This window comes from Haemaphysalis longicornis, unplaced genomic scaffold, assembly GCF_048455015.1.
Source record: "Haemaphysalis longicornis isolate Haplotype H1 unplaced genomic scaffold, Haemaphysalis longicornis Haplotype H1 scaffold_7, whole genome shotgun sequence".
In the NCBI taxonomy this organism is placed as follows: Eukaryota; Metazoa; Arthropoda; class Arachnida; order Ixodida; family Ixodidae; genus Haemaphysalis; species Haemaphysalis longicornis.
The window spans coordinates 182,786,434-182,803,813 of NW_027526422.1; the positions used below are offsets into that span (position 1 = coordinate 182,786,434).

Sequence of the window (17,380 nt, forward strand, 5' to 3'; positions counted from 1 at the left end):
CAGAAAGCGCCATCTTCGTTTAAGTGTGCCACTACTACAACCTCCCATGTCGACGCGTTGCAACCGTGACGGCGCTTGCGGGCACTTCCAATTTCGTCTTCGTTCGCCAGCTGGTGCTGGAAACTCCCGAGTGGGGTAAGGGTTGCCTCTGCGACATCTTACGCTGTATTGTGAAGTTTTGTGATCAATGAGTATAACAGCCCAGATTTTCCTTGGTTTCCTGGGGATTAACGGTGTAGAGGCCGACAAAAATTAGAGTTGTTTACCACGGCGATTCAGAAATTAGAGTCAGAGCGGGGCGCTGTTATTCCTGATTATTCTTGTTTAGGTAAGGTTATAGTTGTGTTAAAGGCAGTTACGTAAGCACGAATCAGCTACGGAATTTTCACAGCACAAACCTTATTCTAGGTTAATGCATATGCAAACAATCTATACTATAGGTGCAGCAGCAAGCAAAGACTGCCCCGAACGTGGCGGCCGCTGTCATTGCTGCTCTGCTTTCTTCGCACAGCGCCCCAGTGAGCGTTGAGCTGATGGTCTTGCTTTATTCATGACTGCACCAATACCTCTGAACACGTGCACAACACGTACAGTTTCGAGGAGAGACAGCCAAGCGAGTTCGCAGTGCAGTTCCAGGAACGAAGGGCTGGCCCTCGCCCTCCTCTCTCTTGCTAGCTCGGCTTCATGTCTCTAAGCAGGTGGGCCATTCTGCGCATGCGCAACGCAACTGGGCGTTGCCTAGCAATGGAAACACGCCGTCAACTTTCATTGCAGGCTGTGTATTCCTTCAGCCAGGAGGTTTCACAGACGGCGCATCTAGAGCTCTCGTGGTAATACAGCAGCTTACGAAAAGGCTGCTGCATGATTAACCAGGCGTGCTTTGCGCCGGCTGTTCAGCTTATGGGCAGGGTAATGACATTCGTATACAATTGGCGAAGAAGCAGCAAACTGACAACCTGATAGTTTGCATTTATTGGGGGTATATACCTTTCTATACCTCAAGTCTCGGCCGTCTGATAACGTAAAGATAAATTTACTGGTGCAAGTTATAGAAGGCAGCTCTAATACAAACAGAAATAAACACATGACCTTAACGTCCACTGCCACAAAGTCGACGGAAGTGTGCGCGGTCAGTGGCATCCAGGTACGGCTGAATAAATTCTTCCATGTAGCGGGACACCTTCGTAGTGATGAGCGGCAAGTGCTCGAAGTCGCTCTGATGCGGACCGTCAGACACAATGCCGTACACCACCCAGTAGTTCGGCGCGCAAAAACCCACCACAGGGCTGCCGGTGTCACCCTGCGTGAATGTTGCAAGTACTTAAGGTAAGACGTCACGCACGTGGGCAGTACAGCTGAATTAGGTAAAAAAAAATCTTTTCCACCCCTTCCGAGAGAACGTTCAGAGAAGCTGGAAAGGTTTCTGACACCAAAAGTGCATTAAACGCGCATAAAAGCCGTAGCTAAAAGTGCGTCAAATCGATCGTCAAACTCTCCAACGCCCACATCTCAAGCGAAGAATGAGCCCATTTAGACGATTTTTTTGCTCACCAGTAAAACGCATCTACGAACGATCTAAACATATACCAATAGGTTGTTTATGAGATAACGATGTACTATTGCACTCTTCATCATGATGGGTGCGTGTATTGTCCTATCTAGCGCCGTCCCTTTCTCGCAATTTTCGAGTAACCGTTTTCACCCAGTGGAAGACCGGTTTCACGCACGCGCCGTGTTTCCAGAGCTTTGATAACATCTTTTTGATCGACCAGCCGGTATATAAAAAAATGCATTAGTTTTTTGTCGCAGGGCACCATCAACCCCAATAAGAAAGCTTTCGCTTTAAAATAAAATCTGGCGCATCCTTGCCCGTCGTTACGGGCGGCTGCGCAAAAAGAACATCTCGATGTTCTAGCAGTTTTCCGGAACTGTATATAGACACGCATGGCTGCATGCAGGAGGGCAAGAGGAGAAACAGAGGTTTAGTAACCACTAGAAGAGCTATTTTAAGGAAAGCAGAAAGCAGTCTAGTCATACGTTTTTCGCGAATCATGTTGCAGTAAACGTAAAAGGCTGTGCGTTGAACTTCTATAGTAAGTACGCACGCAGGTCTTGGTGCTCATTTCAATTACATAAAGCAGGCGTTGCTTGTCGTATATACCAAATTCACACGAATCCCCCATTTCTGCCGTAAACCTTATAAGCTGTTGACTCACAGCGAGGTCGCTCTCGTTAGTTTTGCTTGACGGATAAGTTTAGGAGCTGTTCACTTAGCTTAAACAGCATATTGTGACGGGGAAGCAAGCGATGGGGAGTGGTATATTTTGCCAGTCGGGAGCACACGATCGCCAACCATGTTCTGCGCATCACCTTCCCCTTCGGTCGGTTGCAAATCGGCGAACATGTTGGGGAATTCCCGTTATCACCTGGAGTTGCCAGCGCATGGCCCGGATGTCTCGTTGCATAACCGAGACGTATCGCAAATCCTGTCGGAACAGCGAATGTGGCAATATGAACAAGCAGCCGCACGCGGGAATGGACCTAGTGCCTTAAGCGCGAAGCAGTTTCTGCTTTGAGGGGTAGGGAATCAAGAAGTGCCAGAGACTGTAGACAGACGAAAACTCCTCCGAGTGTTGTGTTACCTCACACCGGAAGCGTGCGACCCCATTTATCATTCGCCGCAGCAGCGGTGTTTTAGGGGCGAAGCACCTTAGGGACTCAGGCTGCCGGCGTCTCATGTAGTTATGGTACTAAAACACCGGGACACTTGTTGTCCAACAGCTCGCGTTAGAACGTAACGTGTACTAAAAGAACACAACGGCTTGCACTATAATGTTTCGGGAAAAAAGGCGTAATAAAAGAACACACAGGATACTGGTTTTCCAACGTCTGTACCTAGAACGTTCCATCTCCGTGGGCAAAAACGCTTACTAAAAGAACATACCGAGACTCTCGTTTCTCGAGGCCTCGCTCTGGAACGTATCATCTCCATGGACAAAAACGCGTTCTGAAAGGGACCTCGGGACAGTCGTTTCCCAACACCTCGCGCTACGTCTTAACATACTTCTTAGCATGCTGCGGCGTGTGACACGAAGACAACTTACGGCCAGTCTGTCTCTGATTTCATTGCTTAAATCTGGTTCGACGCAAGACACGGCGCCACCGCCTCTGCAAGCGCGCGATTGCTTCCCCCACCGGCTCTTCTCCGGCACCCAATGCGCTCACCCCGCGTGGCAAGAGAGAAACTTACAATGTTTGAATAGACTTATACACTGCACGCTTCGCTCGTCCTCAGTTTTCACGTTAGTTGAAATGGCCCGGCATTTTCGTGTTACGCAGGCGTGTTTTTGTCGTGTGCTAAGAGGAAGAATCATAAAATAAATCATGTATTGTATATGACTTAGGGGGCCCATTGAAATAGATGTGTAATTCTGGCTTTTATTCCGTGCCTTAGGCTCGCTCAGTGATTGGTAGTCAATGGAGGGGCTGTGCTGACAGCCAGAGCTGTTACACAACGCGTCATCCTAACGCACATTACTCAGCTACTTATATGTAGCCTTAATATCAACCTAAGCTGGCTCAGTCTTAAAACTGTTTGCTGCTCTTCTGCGAAATAACCTTGAATGAGTGAATGTGTTGGCTGCGACTTCCGAGTAGTGCAGTAGTGTTGTCTAGTTACTGTGGAGCAAAGGAAAATCCGTCTTATATACGAGTTTGTGGACGACGATGCCGAGATTTGTAGGTTTTCTTGCAGTTGTATTGGCACTATACTGAGAATTACTATCACGGGACACTGCACACTAAACGACGTGCGCATGAGGGTGCAGTTTGTTTTAACAAGTTCGTAAGAAAAAAATGCAAAGTGATACGTAGGACTGCTTAGAGTTCGTAATAGGAGTGCATTACATTTTAGTTTAGGAAATCCGATGATGAAGGCATTGTAACTTCATAAATTCATAACTTGTCGCCGAGGGTACATTTAAATAGACACAGTACCGATGTATTGTGTTCGCTCATTATCATCACTCTCATCAATTCCCGTTGACTTCATGTCTTCTCTCTGGTTAAGTAATGGGACGGCTTGGGCTATCTCCGTCGTTCGCTCTACATATACGCTGTCAGCGTAAACGTCCTTTTTTATTTTTACTTGCGTAATTAGCACGCATGAATTATTCCTGTAGGCCTCAGTAGATATGTAGAAAATTGGATAATTATCTATTTAGTGACGGCAGTAAGCAGATAAGTTTGTATTGAAAAGTTAGGCGTAATCGTGCTTCTACACAGGTTCCTTTGGCAGAATTCTTCCATCGCATCCGTACTTCGAGATACTGAACTGCAAAATTAAATTGCCGTTCGCCAGACTACGCATGCAAGGTAATGAGGACCGGGGCAATGCACCTCGCTTCTGTGGCGTTCCTACCATCATTACAGGCAGCTCGGTTCCGTGTTTCGATATCGGTTCCGAGTGCTGCAGTTTGCAATTAGGCAAGCCAAGACTGAAAGGGTGCCAGTTATCACTTTTGCATGTACCGCACCCCGTTGTGGAGGCATAGACCCCCCTATTGTGGAGGTCTACTGTGTAGACAACACCGTACACAGCTGACACGCCGCAAAAGGGACAAGCTTTGCCCCGGTCCTAATTGTGTTGCATGTGCAGTCTTGGGGAGGGCAATTAAACATCGCACTTCGATATCTTAGATTACGAATGTAATTAAAGAATGCTGCCAAAAGAAACCATGTAGAAACACGATTGGGTCCAACTTTTTTGTACAAACAAGCCTGCTCACTGTAGCAACTAAACAGTTAATTATTCAATTTAAGTTAATTAAGCCGCCAACATTATAAATACGACCCCATTCTGTGTCCCCCTGGGTGAATAAGCTTACTTTAGGGGTTGTCTCCACGTAGATCTAAGCGCCCAATTAAAAAAGAGTGGCCGACTTAAGTTTTATTACCCTGTATAGATGACCACGACTTCCGCTCTACCTTCCCTCGCATGCAATCTATCGTGATATACAGAAGTGGACCTACGCTCGGTTTTTGCGTAAACTCTGCGCCTGAAAATTTAGTCACCCCTTTTCGGTGGCATTGTGAGGCCTCTGCTGCCTGCTCCCCCTCTCCTCTGCCGCTGAATAAGCCTCTGGTGTACGAACCTCCGTCTTGCGCACCTCGGTCCTGAACCTCGGTACATGTTGAGCAGAAGGAGACCTGCGTTTTATTCTCCAGAAACGTTTCCGACTGAAAATGTTTCCGACATTTCAGTCGGGCTCGGTGTGGCTATAGCCTCGTAACCTCCCTTAGGATACACACTGGCGCGGATACGAGAAACACATTGAGGTCGCTTGCAAAGGGAAACTGTTGTTACACAAACGACGTGCCCGCAAAATTTTCCTCCTGAAAATCTCGGGCTTTATGTCAGGTTTCTGTCGATGTTTCTATCGTGACGTCACGTTTCTATCGACAAAAACAGCTGCCATAGCCCTAAAACTACAGTGTTAACTGGCGCCTAGACCGCCAACGCCGTAAAAACTTGGGGGGCTCGATGGGCGCAGGCTTCATTTTTTGTGCACACGGGAGTCTGATGGCACTTACAAAAAGTGAGGGCACCTCTTGCACTGTGCTGCATAGGATTGTTGGATCTGCAGTCTTGTTGAAGTAATCTAAGCAGCGGCTGTTCGCTATAGCATGTGTTGTCATCTGCTTCAGCGTTTTGGCCCGGGAACAGTTGGAACCTGCAAAAACGGGTAAGTTTTCAATATTAAACAGTAATTTTGTTTCAGCAGAAAACAGCGGTGCAAACAGGACAAAGGGAAGACAAGACGTGCATGCGAGAGATATTCTAAGCATTAGTCATAAACCAAAAGGGAAAAAAATTGCATCAACAGTCCTTCGTTGGAGTAGGTGTAAAAGTAGATTAGCTGTCACTTTATAATTATTAGTACTGTAATTATTTTTCGTATATGTTCTTTTTGATAAACTTGTTTAAAACGCCCCTTTCATTTAAATAAATCTTTAGCTGGCAGTCAACGCTGCCATTTGTCCTGTCTTTAGCAGTGTTTTTCTCTTTAATCATTATGTCCCAACTGGTCCGCGTTACCCCACTTTTACAGTAATTTTGTAATGGCAATCGAAATGGTAAATACATTAATGGTGAAATAATAATTTACCCATCCTCCCATCGTCAAAACAAACTACGATGCTACGAACACCGAAGAAAAAACTTAAAAGTGTCGCGAACGTAAAAAGTTATGATTAACCAATTATACAAAAGTTCGTGATGTGTTTTATTTGTACGGCAAGGAGCAATATTCAGATACCAAGTTGTTCTTTTTTGGCTTTTGTGTACGTAATACTCCGCGAACGCTGGCCGCCCTGCTCGGGGATTGTCCACAAAGAAGTGAATATATTTCCCTCGCTGTACTTCGCGCAACTTCGACCCTTGCTGACATACCTAGCGCATTTATCGCCTGGCTCGTTTGGTCGCATCGTGTCTGTCTGCCTTCTTTTTCATTTCCGCATTGTGCACTGTTACCATTCCAAAGTGAAATTCCAAATTCTGCCCCAGTTGCGCATGAATGATTTAACAGCATAAAGTGTGAAGTATTGGCTGTCTTAGCGTAATAACAAACTTTGGGAATTCGGCCACACGGGCAATGCCCAACACAAAACTACCGCACAGACGCAGCGTTTATTCGGTTTTCTCACTGTTCTCATGACTGAACACATGAAAAATTAGATATTCTGCTTTTCATCACGCAGTCTGAAATACACTGCGATAATGGGCATTTGAAGGGGCCTATAAGTGTGTCGTGGAAGGGACGCTGAGTGCTCGACATAATCACCTCGAGCACTGGTTACTGCTTCAAGGTACGCGCTAATATGTGGCTTACGACACAAAATACGTCTTATTTTACTGTTCATCGGTGGGCCGCTGCCGCTGACGCAATGGCAAATAAAATTCGAGCAAAGTGATAATACCTGGTAGGGAATGATGGTAAGCCTATAAGAAAGGACGATGTTTCGAGTCATATTTCGGTGCCCTACAGGGAAAATGTATTTTAGCTAATTGTCTCAACTCGGACACACGAAATGTGAACAGGGCCTTCATTACCAGAAAGTTAATCTATGTCTACATCAATCGGACGATTAGGGACACAAGGTGTTGCGCCTTGTGTTGCTATTCAGTTTTATCAGTATTTATAAATGTATTGGTCTGGTCACATAGAAGCCACTTGTCTTAGCTGTGAAGTCAAATTCAAACTTAGGCGACGGTATGGAGAGAGAGAGATGGAACTTTATTCAGGCATCCGGCGTGCAAAGGACACGATTCCCGGCCACGCAGGGCTCGGTCGCGTAAAAGCTCCATACATGCAGCTCCTCCTCAAAGAAACAGTCGGCAAGAAAAATATCCCCCATGAGTGGTTCCTGCTGGGGAAGCGACATTGCTGAAGCATCTATAGCATATTACGGGTACGAGGTACACAAAGGAATTGCTTGTCACACCACAAGGACAGGCTTGAAATAAGGCAGGTGCAGCAGCTATACTAAACGGACTAATCTCGCTGGCACAAAGAAGACGAAGAAAGGGAAACGAATAAAGATACTTACACTCGATGTAGCAGGTAAATGAGTATTCGACAAGTATAGCCAAGGAAACCAACTGCTTTCGCTTTCAAACACCTAAGCAGACCTAAATGCCGTGTGGAAGTTTTCTTTTGTTCGGGGCATAAAAAGGAAGACGAAACGTCATTCATTCACATCTCGCCGACCTTTGTTTGTAAGGTGTCTGTTCGTAGTTGTAAACTCTTGTGACGCTGGAGTTCCGCTGATTGGAGGGAGACAGTTTTTGAATAACTGCGGAGGTCAATTCACCCGAAAGGGTCAGGGAGTGCGTAGTTGGCATGTCTTGTACCCGTTACCTCATCCATAAATGTTGTTGCATTCAATAAATTGTACATAACTATCACGGGACGTCATTACAGCGATTGTTTCTTAGAAATGAGCTTATGCCGATAGTTTTTTGGCTGCCTGACCTACACGAACGCGTTCCAGAAAGTGATTATCAGGCGCAAGCATCATTGTTAATTTGGGAAGAGCAATACATATTTGCTACGTTGAGAAGCGTACGGCTCCTTTGAATAATCCGAAGGCGTAAACCGAAGCCGGTGCGCAGTTTATTTTAATATTCCAGGGCTGAAATTAGCTCACATTGCGGTGCGCTTCCCCATCCAGTTGTGAAGAGCTGCGAGTTGTCAGGAATCTCCTCATCGTTGCCAGGTAGACATACGGGTTGAACTGTGCGACTGAAGGAGGCCTCCTCTTTCAGTTTTAGCATGCCTATGTCGTACTGAAAGATATAAAATGAAAGCGAATACGTATACCCCTCATTTTGTATTCAAGAGCAGAATCAATCCCGTGTACCTTTTTTAGGCAACTTTGATATAAAAGTTTCAACAATATAGGGAGATCAGTGGATGAGATGGATGCCCATACTGGTCTGGCTTCTTACATGCCAGAAAGTAGAAAAGGAGTATCTTATATCGAGCGTCATTCGACATAATTACGTCTTATGCAATTAAGTGTGCGGCACTTGTTCAAAGAACGTATCATTATAGGAACCGAGTAAAATTTCATTACAGTCGAACCTCGTTCTAATGAAGTAGTAACAGGGCAATAAATTTTTTCGTTATATCCGGTATTCGTTATAACCGCAGAGGTAACAATCGGCTTTAAGAAACCGGCAATCTGGCTCACGCAAAAATCCTAGATACTAACACGCATTATCCTAGGCTTCGAACACGCTGTAACAAGGTAATCCTCATCTGTCTCTGTGGCAATTCAAACTAAATAGATTGGAACATGACAACGTGAAATTACAACAGAACAAAGCTCGCGTGTCGAAACAGGCCTGCGCTCCTATTTATTTGAAGGATGTGATGTTGAAGGACGTGATGTTCGTCTGGCGGCTTTTCACAGCATTGCAGGAGGACGTTTTCCACAGTGTGTGCGCATTAAATGTCCTTTTCGACTGTAGTTTTGCGAACTGTTATCTTCTAATTTTCTTCCTTTTGCCTTTTTAAAGCTAGCTTTACAGTTTAGAGCCTGGCGTGAATCAAGTATTTTTTCATTATAGCCGACATCGGGCGTGACTCTCGCGCTTTCGGTTTCGTTATAAAAATATTAAGTGTCACTGAAATAAAGCGCGACCTACCAAAGTTCGTATTTACTTCGCTATAGCCGATAATTCCCTATATCAGTCTTCGTTATAACGAGGTTAGACTTTATTAGTTTCTGTGTGTTTTTTTGGATAATCAGTAAGTCAGACTCCAGGTTTGCTGTTTTTTGCAAATATTATCGTTGCACCCAGCGAAACTTTAACGTTGGCACTGGTAACAGACGCGTCAATGCCATACCTTAAATAGATTGGCTACAAAGCACAGGAACACACGCAAGATCACGCCTTCGCCGCAACGAGCAGAATATCACAACAATATCAGGAAGGTAAGCGGGCTTGTCTGGAAACAATTACGCGTAACGTGTTAAGATACCCTGGTGTAAACGAAGGTTCGAACATATTAGTGACAGTGGGAGTCCCACACAAAGTGACAAACTGGGACGCTATGTGGCTTCCTTCATCGTATTTTGCAAAAAACAAGAACGTTTAAAACATTTTTTGCAATCATTAATACATTCCTTCAACGACCCATATATCAATTGCGTGAAAATGTTCGTATAATTTGCGTGTTATTTCTCGCCATTCTTTAAAGATACCGCTAGAATATATACGGAGCGGCAGAACATTCGCGGCATTATAGAAAGCTATGCGATATATATTGGAACGTTTACAACGGCAAGGTTGGAGAAACAAATTGTGAGGCGGGACACTGCTGAATACATTTACCGAAAAACTTATTATTTAGAAAGCGCCAGTCGATGGCTGCCGTCAACAACCGGTGAGTAGCCTTCCACAGGTATGGTGGGCGAAGTGGTTCGCCTATTAGTGAATGGCGCTTAGCATAATTTTTGAGAAACCTAATTGCCTGAGAACAATATTCTTCTCAACATTTCTTGACGCACAACGAAATCAAGCCGCGCCTTCCTTGATAAAACCATGAAAACACGGTTCGCTAGTCCCGAAAACTTGAGCGTGCGTTTTCTCCCCAGAGTCTGGATAATCTATAAATATCAGAAGCAAGCATATCTAGGTTTAGTTTAACGATAAAGGCTGGAGGAGACCACTGTTTATGGGATTGGGAATCCGTTTTTCTATTAAAAGTATTCACAGCGGTACAACGTTTGAAATTTCAAATATGGAACAAAAAGTCTGCTCTTACGGACTCGGGTCATTTCTTGCAAACCACAACAACTGAGCAAGCGAGAAAAACTTCAAGAATTTAGTAGCGCAAGACGAAAGTAGTTTTGAAGGGGCTATGGAAAAACTTAAGTTCGGTCCTCAACGCGCTTAAAAGTTAAAATAATTGTCTGAATAGCATCATATTGTGGTGAGCTCATTCGTATGTGACAAAACAATGAAACATTCTGTACATGCATTGTCAGGCTAGTAAATAAACAATCTACCACAAGGATCGAGTTTGTGGCATTTATCTTTACCATTTCTTGTCCTATCCGGAATTGTTTGTGCAGGCATATTTGGGACGCCTCGATGACCTGCTCGCCAGGTAGCCTGACGTTGGTGAAGTGAGAGCCAAGGTGGACTCGAATCTCGCTGGACAGCTTGCCGCTGGGACAGAAATAATCCAGACTGCTTTACTGGCAAAAGAAACCGCAATACAGTTCTCTACGCAAGCCAATAGTACTACTGGGAATACGAGACCTCCAAAATAAAGTGTGCAAGTATACGGTACGTGTTTTTTTCACAACAACATCGCACTCAGTTTTGTCAACAAATTTTCTCGATGGCGGTTATTGATTTCAACTTCGATGAAGATGTTTGACTTGATTTACACGTGCGGCGCTTGCTCGCCGTGGCACCCACTGAGGTTGTGTAGCGGCCACAGAGGTCTGCGGTTTGCAAAATGACGGTGTGAAGCCGCAGTCCTGGAGGCGGTATGTTTTACGACTTAGGATTGCGAAACTGTCCTTGTGCATGAGGCTTGCTACAAACTGTGACGACGATCTAAAAATGTAGTAACGGTACAATAAAAGCGTCTGACAGGTGATTTGTAGGTTAGGTGTGGAGAGGGTAGTGGCACCTGATGTGCGAAATAATAGCGACAATAATTCATTCCGGGCAGCGCAGTGAAGTGGCGGTTGTGGCGGCCGCGCAGTTTCTTCTCCCGTGACAGATGCCGCCTGATTGACCTATAGGCCAAATGATTTTGACATTATCTGGCCGCCATAGAAAGCGCTGCTTCCCCACCTGTCCTGTTCTTGCTCCTTTCCCCAGGGCAGTAACGTGGCACAACAGCTAATTAAGCAGAAGCTCCAATAGTACCAAAAAATATTGAAGGAACTACTTTGTGTTGATGTGTCATTTGTGGGCGTTGATGTAGCTGTATTTTGAGGGTTACCCTGTGCTGTAGTTGCTTACTCGGATAATTGGTGTAACTCTCTAAAGTACAAACGGAACAGTCGTAAGATTGGAACATGCTATACAAATCACCAATCAGATACACCCTGGAGAAAATGAAGCTGTCTCCTTACCCGCTTTTTAAAATTACGTATCACTCATGCTCAGTTTGAGCACTGAAAAGTAACGCGAGGTTCCCTCGAGCTCACCTTCAACACTTTTACTTTCATATGCGCTTATTCAATCCCTGGCAGGCCGGGACGAGCTATCGAATTTCCGAGAAGTCACATGGCCTCAGGACTCGTCGTAGGCTCACTACGCAAACGGGATGAAAACGCATATTATACTAGAACCCATATGCGTTGAGAACTCCTATAACTCATAGTTTATACAGACTCAGAACTCTTGCGACCTAACATATACGCAGGTTGACACTTCGTAGGGGCTCAGAAGTAGTATGGGCTTCGAACTCTTACGCGCGCACAAATCATGGAGGGTTCTAGAACTCCTATAGGCAAATTTATGAGCTTAAATTGTTCCGCCCTAACTCGCCGGGACTCAAAATTCTACCAGGACAACAGGGAGTTCCGGCTGCAGGCTCCATCAATGCTTGCTTATGTCTTCATTAACAACGCGCATCCACAAGCAAAAGCAAGAATATGATGCATGCGCGTCCCTTTACATGAGCTGGGTGTGTATTACTGGGTGGGTACAGGACACAGCAAGGAGGCAAAAAGAACGGGCAGTCGACTTCAACATGGTAACCAATGGCGCGACAAGCCGGGGTCACAAGAAGGGACGCTTACACGGGGTAAGCGCTAAGTGTCCCTGTAAGTGCTTTTTCTTGTGTTCCCGTCTTGTCCCGATTTTTGCAATGACGAAGTCGCTTCACCAACTAGCCCACATTTCTGCGTTGAGCAGGCATTCGGCATGGATACGTGCGCTCGCTGCTTTTCCTTCCAATTATACTATATTTCTGACTTTCGGTGGGTTGGGAAACTTTAGCAAGGCATCATGTAACTTCGTAAGTGTCGAGGCTTGGTGGCACTCTGTAAATTATAGTTTTTCCGAACGTTACTGTCTTATTGTTCGAATTGCTTGGTTTGTCTAGTCCGCAGTGTGATTCTGTCTCCTTTGCGGCGCCCTGCTGAGTGGGAAAGCTGGCAGTGGCAGCTAAGTGCGAACCAGCGAAGTACGGTGGGATTACCAGCATAACTGTACAGGGGCAAAAAAGAAAGACTCAGGACGACGCTGAATATAAGTGACGTATGAGGTCATCCAGTGTCTCTTCTTTTTGTTCCTATGTAGTTACTCAAGTAATGAGGTTTTATTATGCTCGACACCAGGAAGCCTAAGTTTCCGCCTTTATAGCAATTAGCGCTCTACACGTGGACGTCACTCCTTCGGCACTGAAGTTAGTACATTTAATGTAAGAGATATGTGGGATTAGGCCTTTTCCTCAGTCCCACTGCATTCGGCAGCAATCGGAGGAAATGTTTGGTTGTGGCGTCACATGTTGTGAAATCTTGGTCCTCGCAGAGATGTCACAGCCGCTTGTGTAGGTAGACGTCTTACGAATATTAATAAATGAGTGGAAAACGAGGCATACCAATCGCAGCTTAGCAATGAAAAGTAACGGGCAAGTAGAACTGAAATGTAGCGCCTATTCGTGAATCAAAGTTCATGGCGTAGTCTTGCAACAATAGGCAAAGCAACACGTGTGGCTGCCGTAACTATGTGCGCAGCGGAACTTTGCGTTGCCCTTGTGCTTAGATTTCTCGTTGCATTGCGGATTGTCATTGAGGCAGAGGGCCTTCTTGCTGGTATACGAATAATCTCGAGCGTTTTAAAATATCACAGCGTCAGCCCCTACATCGCAGTTTGAAACAATATGATGTTCTGATCAAGATTGAAAGGTTCTTGGGTGAGCTTGACCTTCTGGAGAGGACAGTTGCGTAGTAGTGCTGCGCGATTGCCGTCCCTCTAGTTTTTTGTAGCAGCATTATACCTTTGTAGTTGGAATTTTGCAATGAGGAAGGGTACGGTCAGCGCTGCACTGGCGGCGCCTTGCGGTGAGGAAAGGAACCAGACTTGATTGTTAAGAGGACGTGAGAGAGGTCTGAACCAGAGTTACTCAATATCAACAGTTGCGAAACTTCCCGTAACCGTCATGTATCAAAATGGGTCCGTGGCTGCCGTCTGTCGACAGAAAGTTGAAATTGTACTCATGGGCTTGCGGCTGCTGCCAGAAGTAATAAATGAGATACATTGGAAACAGGTATGCAAGCAATAGGGTATATAATGTTTCTATAATTTAAATGGAAGTTTATCTGATTAGCTTGTGTTAATAAGTAAATGTTTAGTGAAGTAAGTTTTGGTCCGCTAGGTTCCACGCCAATACACTTGCTCCTCAGCTTCAACGACGAAGCAGGGGTGCGCGCACGGCCTGGATGCCGAGCGGAGTTCTGAAAATGGTTTATGTTGAAGAACTTGGTTATGAACGTCGGCTGCAGCAAGAGTGGGCACGGGAAGAATGCCAACAAAACGCCTACTAAACAACGTTTGTTCGCACAACAGAGATGGAGCGAATGTGCACTCACTGCAAGCAATGTGCGGCGGTGAGAACATGCCGGGGGCCGATGAGTATTCCGTCGCAGAAGTGGCTCTGTGAGGGTGCGTTCAGGTGCAGCGCTGCCATCCAGGGCCACACACCATGATCGGCGTCGTGCGGCTCAGCACTGGTGGAGGTCCTTGTACTGTCCGTGGTGATCACAGGGCGGCCGCATTCGCTGGCTGCGCCAACAAGGCGCCCACAGTGCGGGGCTCGTACCCTGATCCATGCTCTCCATTTTGTAGCATGCCTGCAGAATTGCTGCACCATAATTTTGCTCACTTGTCCCATTTGAGGTTGCTTACCAATTGGCACCTGCGCACCTGTTCGCACTAAACGTATGGAACACGATACGTTTAAACTATTGACTCAGTTGTGATAACCCTATTGACCCTGACCCTTCAGAAAAAAACTGCGCAGATACACGAACAACTGAAGGAGAAACATACGACACAGGTACATTTCGTCTTCTGTTGTGTGTGTGTTTCTGCGCAGTATTTTACGAAGAACCAGTAGCAACTCACTCAGTTTGTCATTCTTCTAGACCTTCTAGAGTTTGACTTGGAAGAACGGAGCTCGGTTTATTCGAGACATGAGCACTGTGCTTCAGGGGGTAGTCATTGCCTTATGCAAGAAAGTATCGCGCTATAGATAAAAAAATGTTGAACAGCAGTTTGCGTTTGTGTAAAATGAGTGACATTAGTAGTTATCGGGGTATAGGAAACTAATAAACAAACACATCACACAATGTTTCGATTTTTACTGTAAAAAAATGTTAGGGGGGACATTTGGAATTGTATGAATTAGGTACATGAATAGCAAGAAGTTGCCAGAAAACAAAGCTCATTTGAGCACGAATTACACGATGGTAATAAACAGAACTAAATTGTGGTAGGGGCACTATAGGAAGATAAAACAAGTCAAACTCTCTCGCTATACGTCACAGATTGACCTTGGAGGATATGCAATTCATCTTCCAGTTCCTCTGGGCATTTTACGTACAATGATGTTTGTGCCCAGTGGATCCCGAAAAACAGCTTACTGTAAGTTTTTCAAAAGAGGGAAAAAAAACACCAGCGAGAATAGACTGAAGAACCTGTAATGTAATTTTGTTCCAATTTGTGTTCATCAGGAAATCACTGCACCTGCCCTCTAGGAGTTTGTCGCTGTAAAGTGAACCACAGCAGTAAAAGTAAAAATCTGTGTTTTTAGACGTGTAAACCAGGTATGTTTACAAAGGGCTATCGGAACAATGGAGTTTTGTAATTAGACAAGAGGTAACTTCGTTGACATAAAAATAAATCATAACATTGTTTTCTTATCCGATTTTTTTGTCCGCGTATAAGACAAAGCATTGGGCGTATTGACGGCGCAGTCCATAAAACATTGCCTTCTCTTACGTGATAGTTCAATTGTTATACTAGGGGAATACTGCTGGCATCCTTGCTGTAAACGCAAACGGTTTATCGCCTATATTTAGACGAGTTAAAATGACTGTCTGAAGTCACTGCCACCAATAAAGGCAATGGTTCAATCTCTTCGATACCTCTTATTGGTTCACAGCTGCAGTCATGCCACACAAATGGTTACGCTTGGCAGCACAAAGCCTATTCACTAGGCGGGAATTTTTCTAATTTGGATGGGACCGCTGTGACAATAGATTGTGTGGAGTGCCTATAAGCATTGCCTGAAAGCTCCCAATAAAAGGTTTAATGTGCGAAAACATGAGTCGCAATTCAAGGAAATTTGGGAATTGCAGTGAAGATTGAAGAATTCTAGCAAAACAGTTGACCCCCTAACTTTGCTCATGCACAGTCACAGCCGGGATACTTTGCTCATGAACAGCCTGGATAGCTAAGCTGTAGGCGCTCCCTGTAAAAGCATCGATCGGCAGTCAGTAGTGGATCACTGAATAACGGTCATACAGATGGTAATCGGGAAATACTGTGCTTTCTAATTCAGCACTTCGACGGTATTGTGGCACTGTGGCACTCTGCTGTGATGTTTATTTAGTAATATATGAAATAATTTACACTAAATTTTTGTGGCTTCGGTAACATCAAAATGCGCCTAACAGTGGGCAACGCCAATTGTCTGAGCAAATGTGGTGAATGCGGTTAACAAACATCCCGTATTGCACTTTCTTCTGTACTGACACGCATTCCGAAACGTATAAGGAGCAAACAATAGTGCATATAGCTCAATAAAAAGACATTTTTTCTAACATCAGTAGCACGTAAGAGCTTATAGGTTTGTTTTCACCGTGATGGCTGACGATAATGAGAGCGGCTTTGGTGGCGTTTGAACTGTAGCGTACGGTTTCTACAGCGGTGTGAATGCGCAACACCAAATTAATATAGTTTAAAATCAGAGTTGTTTCTCCAACATATCCGTAAAAAAGATAGATACTGCAAGCCGTGGTCACAAAGCGCGCAGAAACTGCTGTTTTAATAATAAAAAGTTTGAAGTCTTGTAGCCGGGAAGTCAGCACTAAAACTCGCCAAACCGTCATGTGCGGAAATCGCTATGCAGTTACCGACCTTATCTAGCATCAAGCAGGCGCCTCTCATCTTGTGACCTGAGATACCGGTAATCTTTCGGCATCCATTATCTAAGCACAACGGAACGGAGGACGTAATATTGCCCAATATCCTTGGTTGCACAGCCTTATCACTCGCTTTCGAAAGCCTATTTAGATAGGCAAGCAGCCATTTGCGTAAGCTATGAGGGAGATTTTGTGATAATATGTACATAACATGCGCAAACTCCCCTATTTGATGTTCGGTCTAGTGACGCCTCAGACATAACGTAAGCTGTACAGTAGACAATGGCGTTTCTGCAAATTTGTTGGCTGGGGCGTGAGATGACGTCATGGTTTAAAAATATTACGACCGGCGCGCAACAGTCTGAGCCGGACGTTACCCATATCCCCTGCAAGCAAAGGTCAGCCCAACGCGTTTGCATCAACAAAAGCACGCAATGGCGCAAGTGACGCTTACCAGTTTCTTGCGATGACACAGTCTTACTGCCAAGAAGAACCACGAAAAGTGTTGCTGTCGTCAGTGATAACAAATTCATGACGATGGCCAAGGGCGCTGAACGCTTATGTCAACAAGCCCAATAAGTACGCCGGAGTTGCGAAGCGACTGGGGAACTCAAAGCAACCCCCTGTGTGCTCCTCCTTCGCCTGTGAACGCGTTTTCGACTTAATCCTGTGGCGCCAATCGCCGAGGAGCGCT

The 17,380-nt window shown here is 45.1% G+C and overlaps 1 protein-coding gene across 3 annotated transcripts; it reads right to left on the reverse strand.

Moving 5' to 3' along the window:
• Nucleotides 1-977: 977 nt before the first annotated feature.
• LOC144145617 (chymotrypsinogen B-like) lies at nucleotides 978-17,360 on the reverse strand. 3 transcript variants are annotated; one of them, XM_077677291.1, is made up of 6 exons: nucleotides 17,141-17,360; nucleotides 14,131-14,323; nucleotides 10,612-10,741; nucleotides 8,209-8,347; nucleotides 5,593-5,732; nucleotides 978-1,300 (listed from the first exon to the last, which is right to left on the reverse strand). In XM_077677291.1, exons 1-6 carry the CDS (start codon nucleotides 17,217-17,219, stop codon nucleotides 1,091-1,093), a joined length of 891 nt encoding a protein of 296 aa, XP_077533417.1. In that variant the 5' UTR covers nucleotides 17,220-17,360; the 3' UTR covers nucleotides 978-1,090. The 3 variants fall into 3 exon arrangements, with proteins under 3 accessions (XP_077533417.1, XP_077533419.1, XP_077533418.1); XM_077677293.1 differs by having other exon boundaries at nucleotides 14,131-14,391; nucleotides 17,141-17,317; XM_077677292.1 differs by having other exon boundaries at nucleotides 14,131-14,402; nucleotides 17,141-17,317.
• Nucleotides 17,361-17,380: the final 20 nt, after the last annotated feature.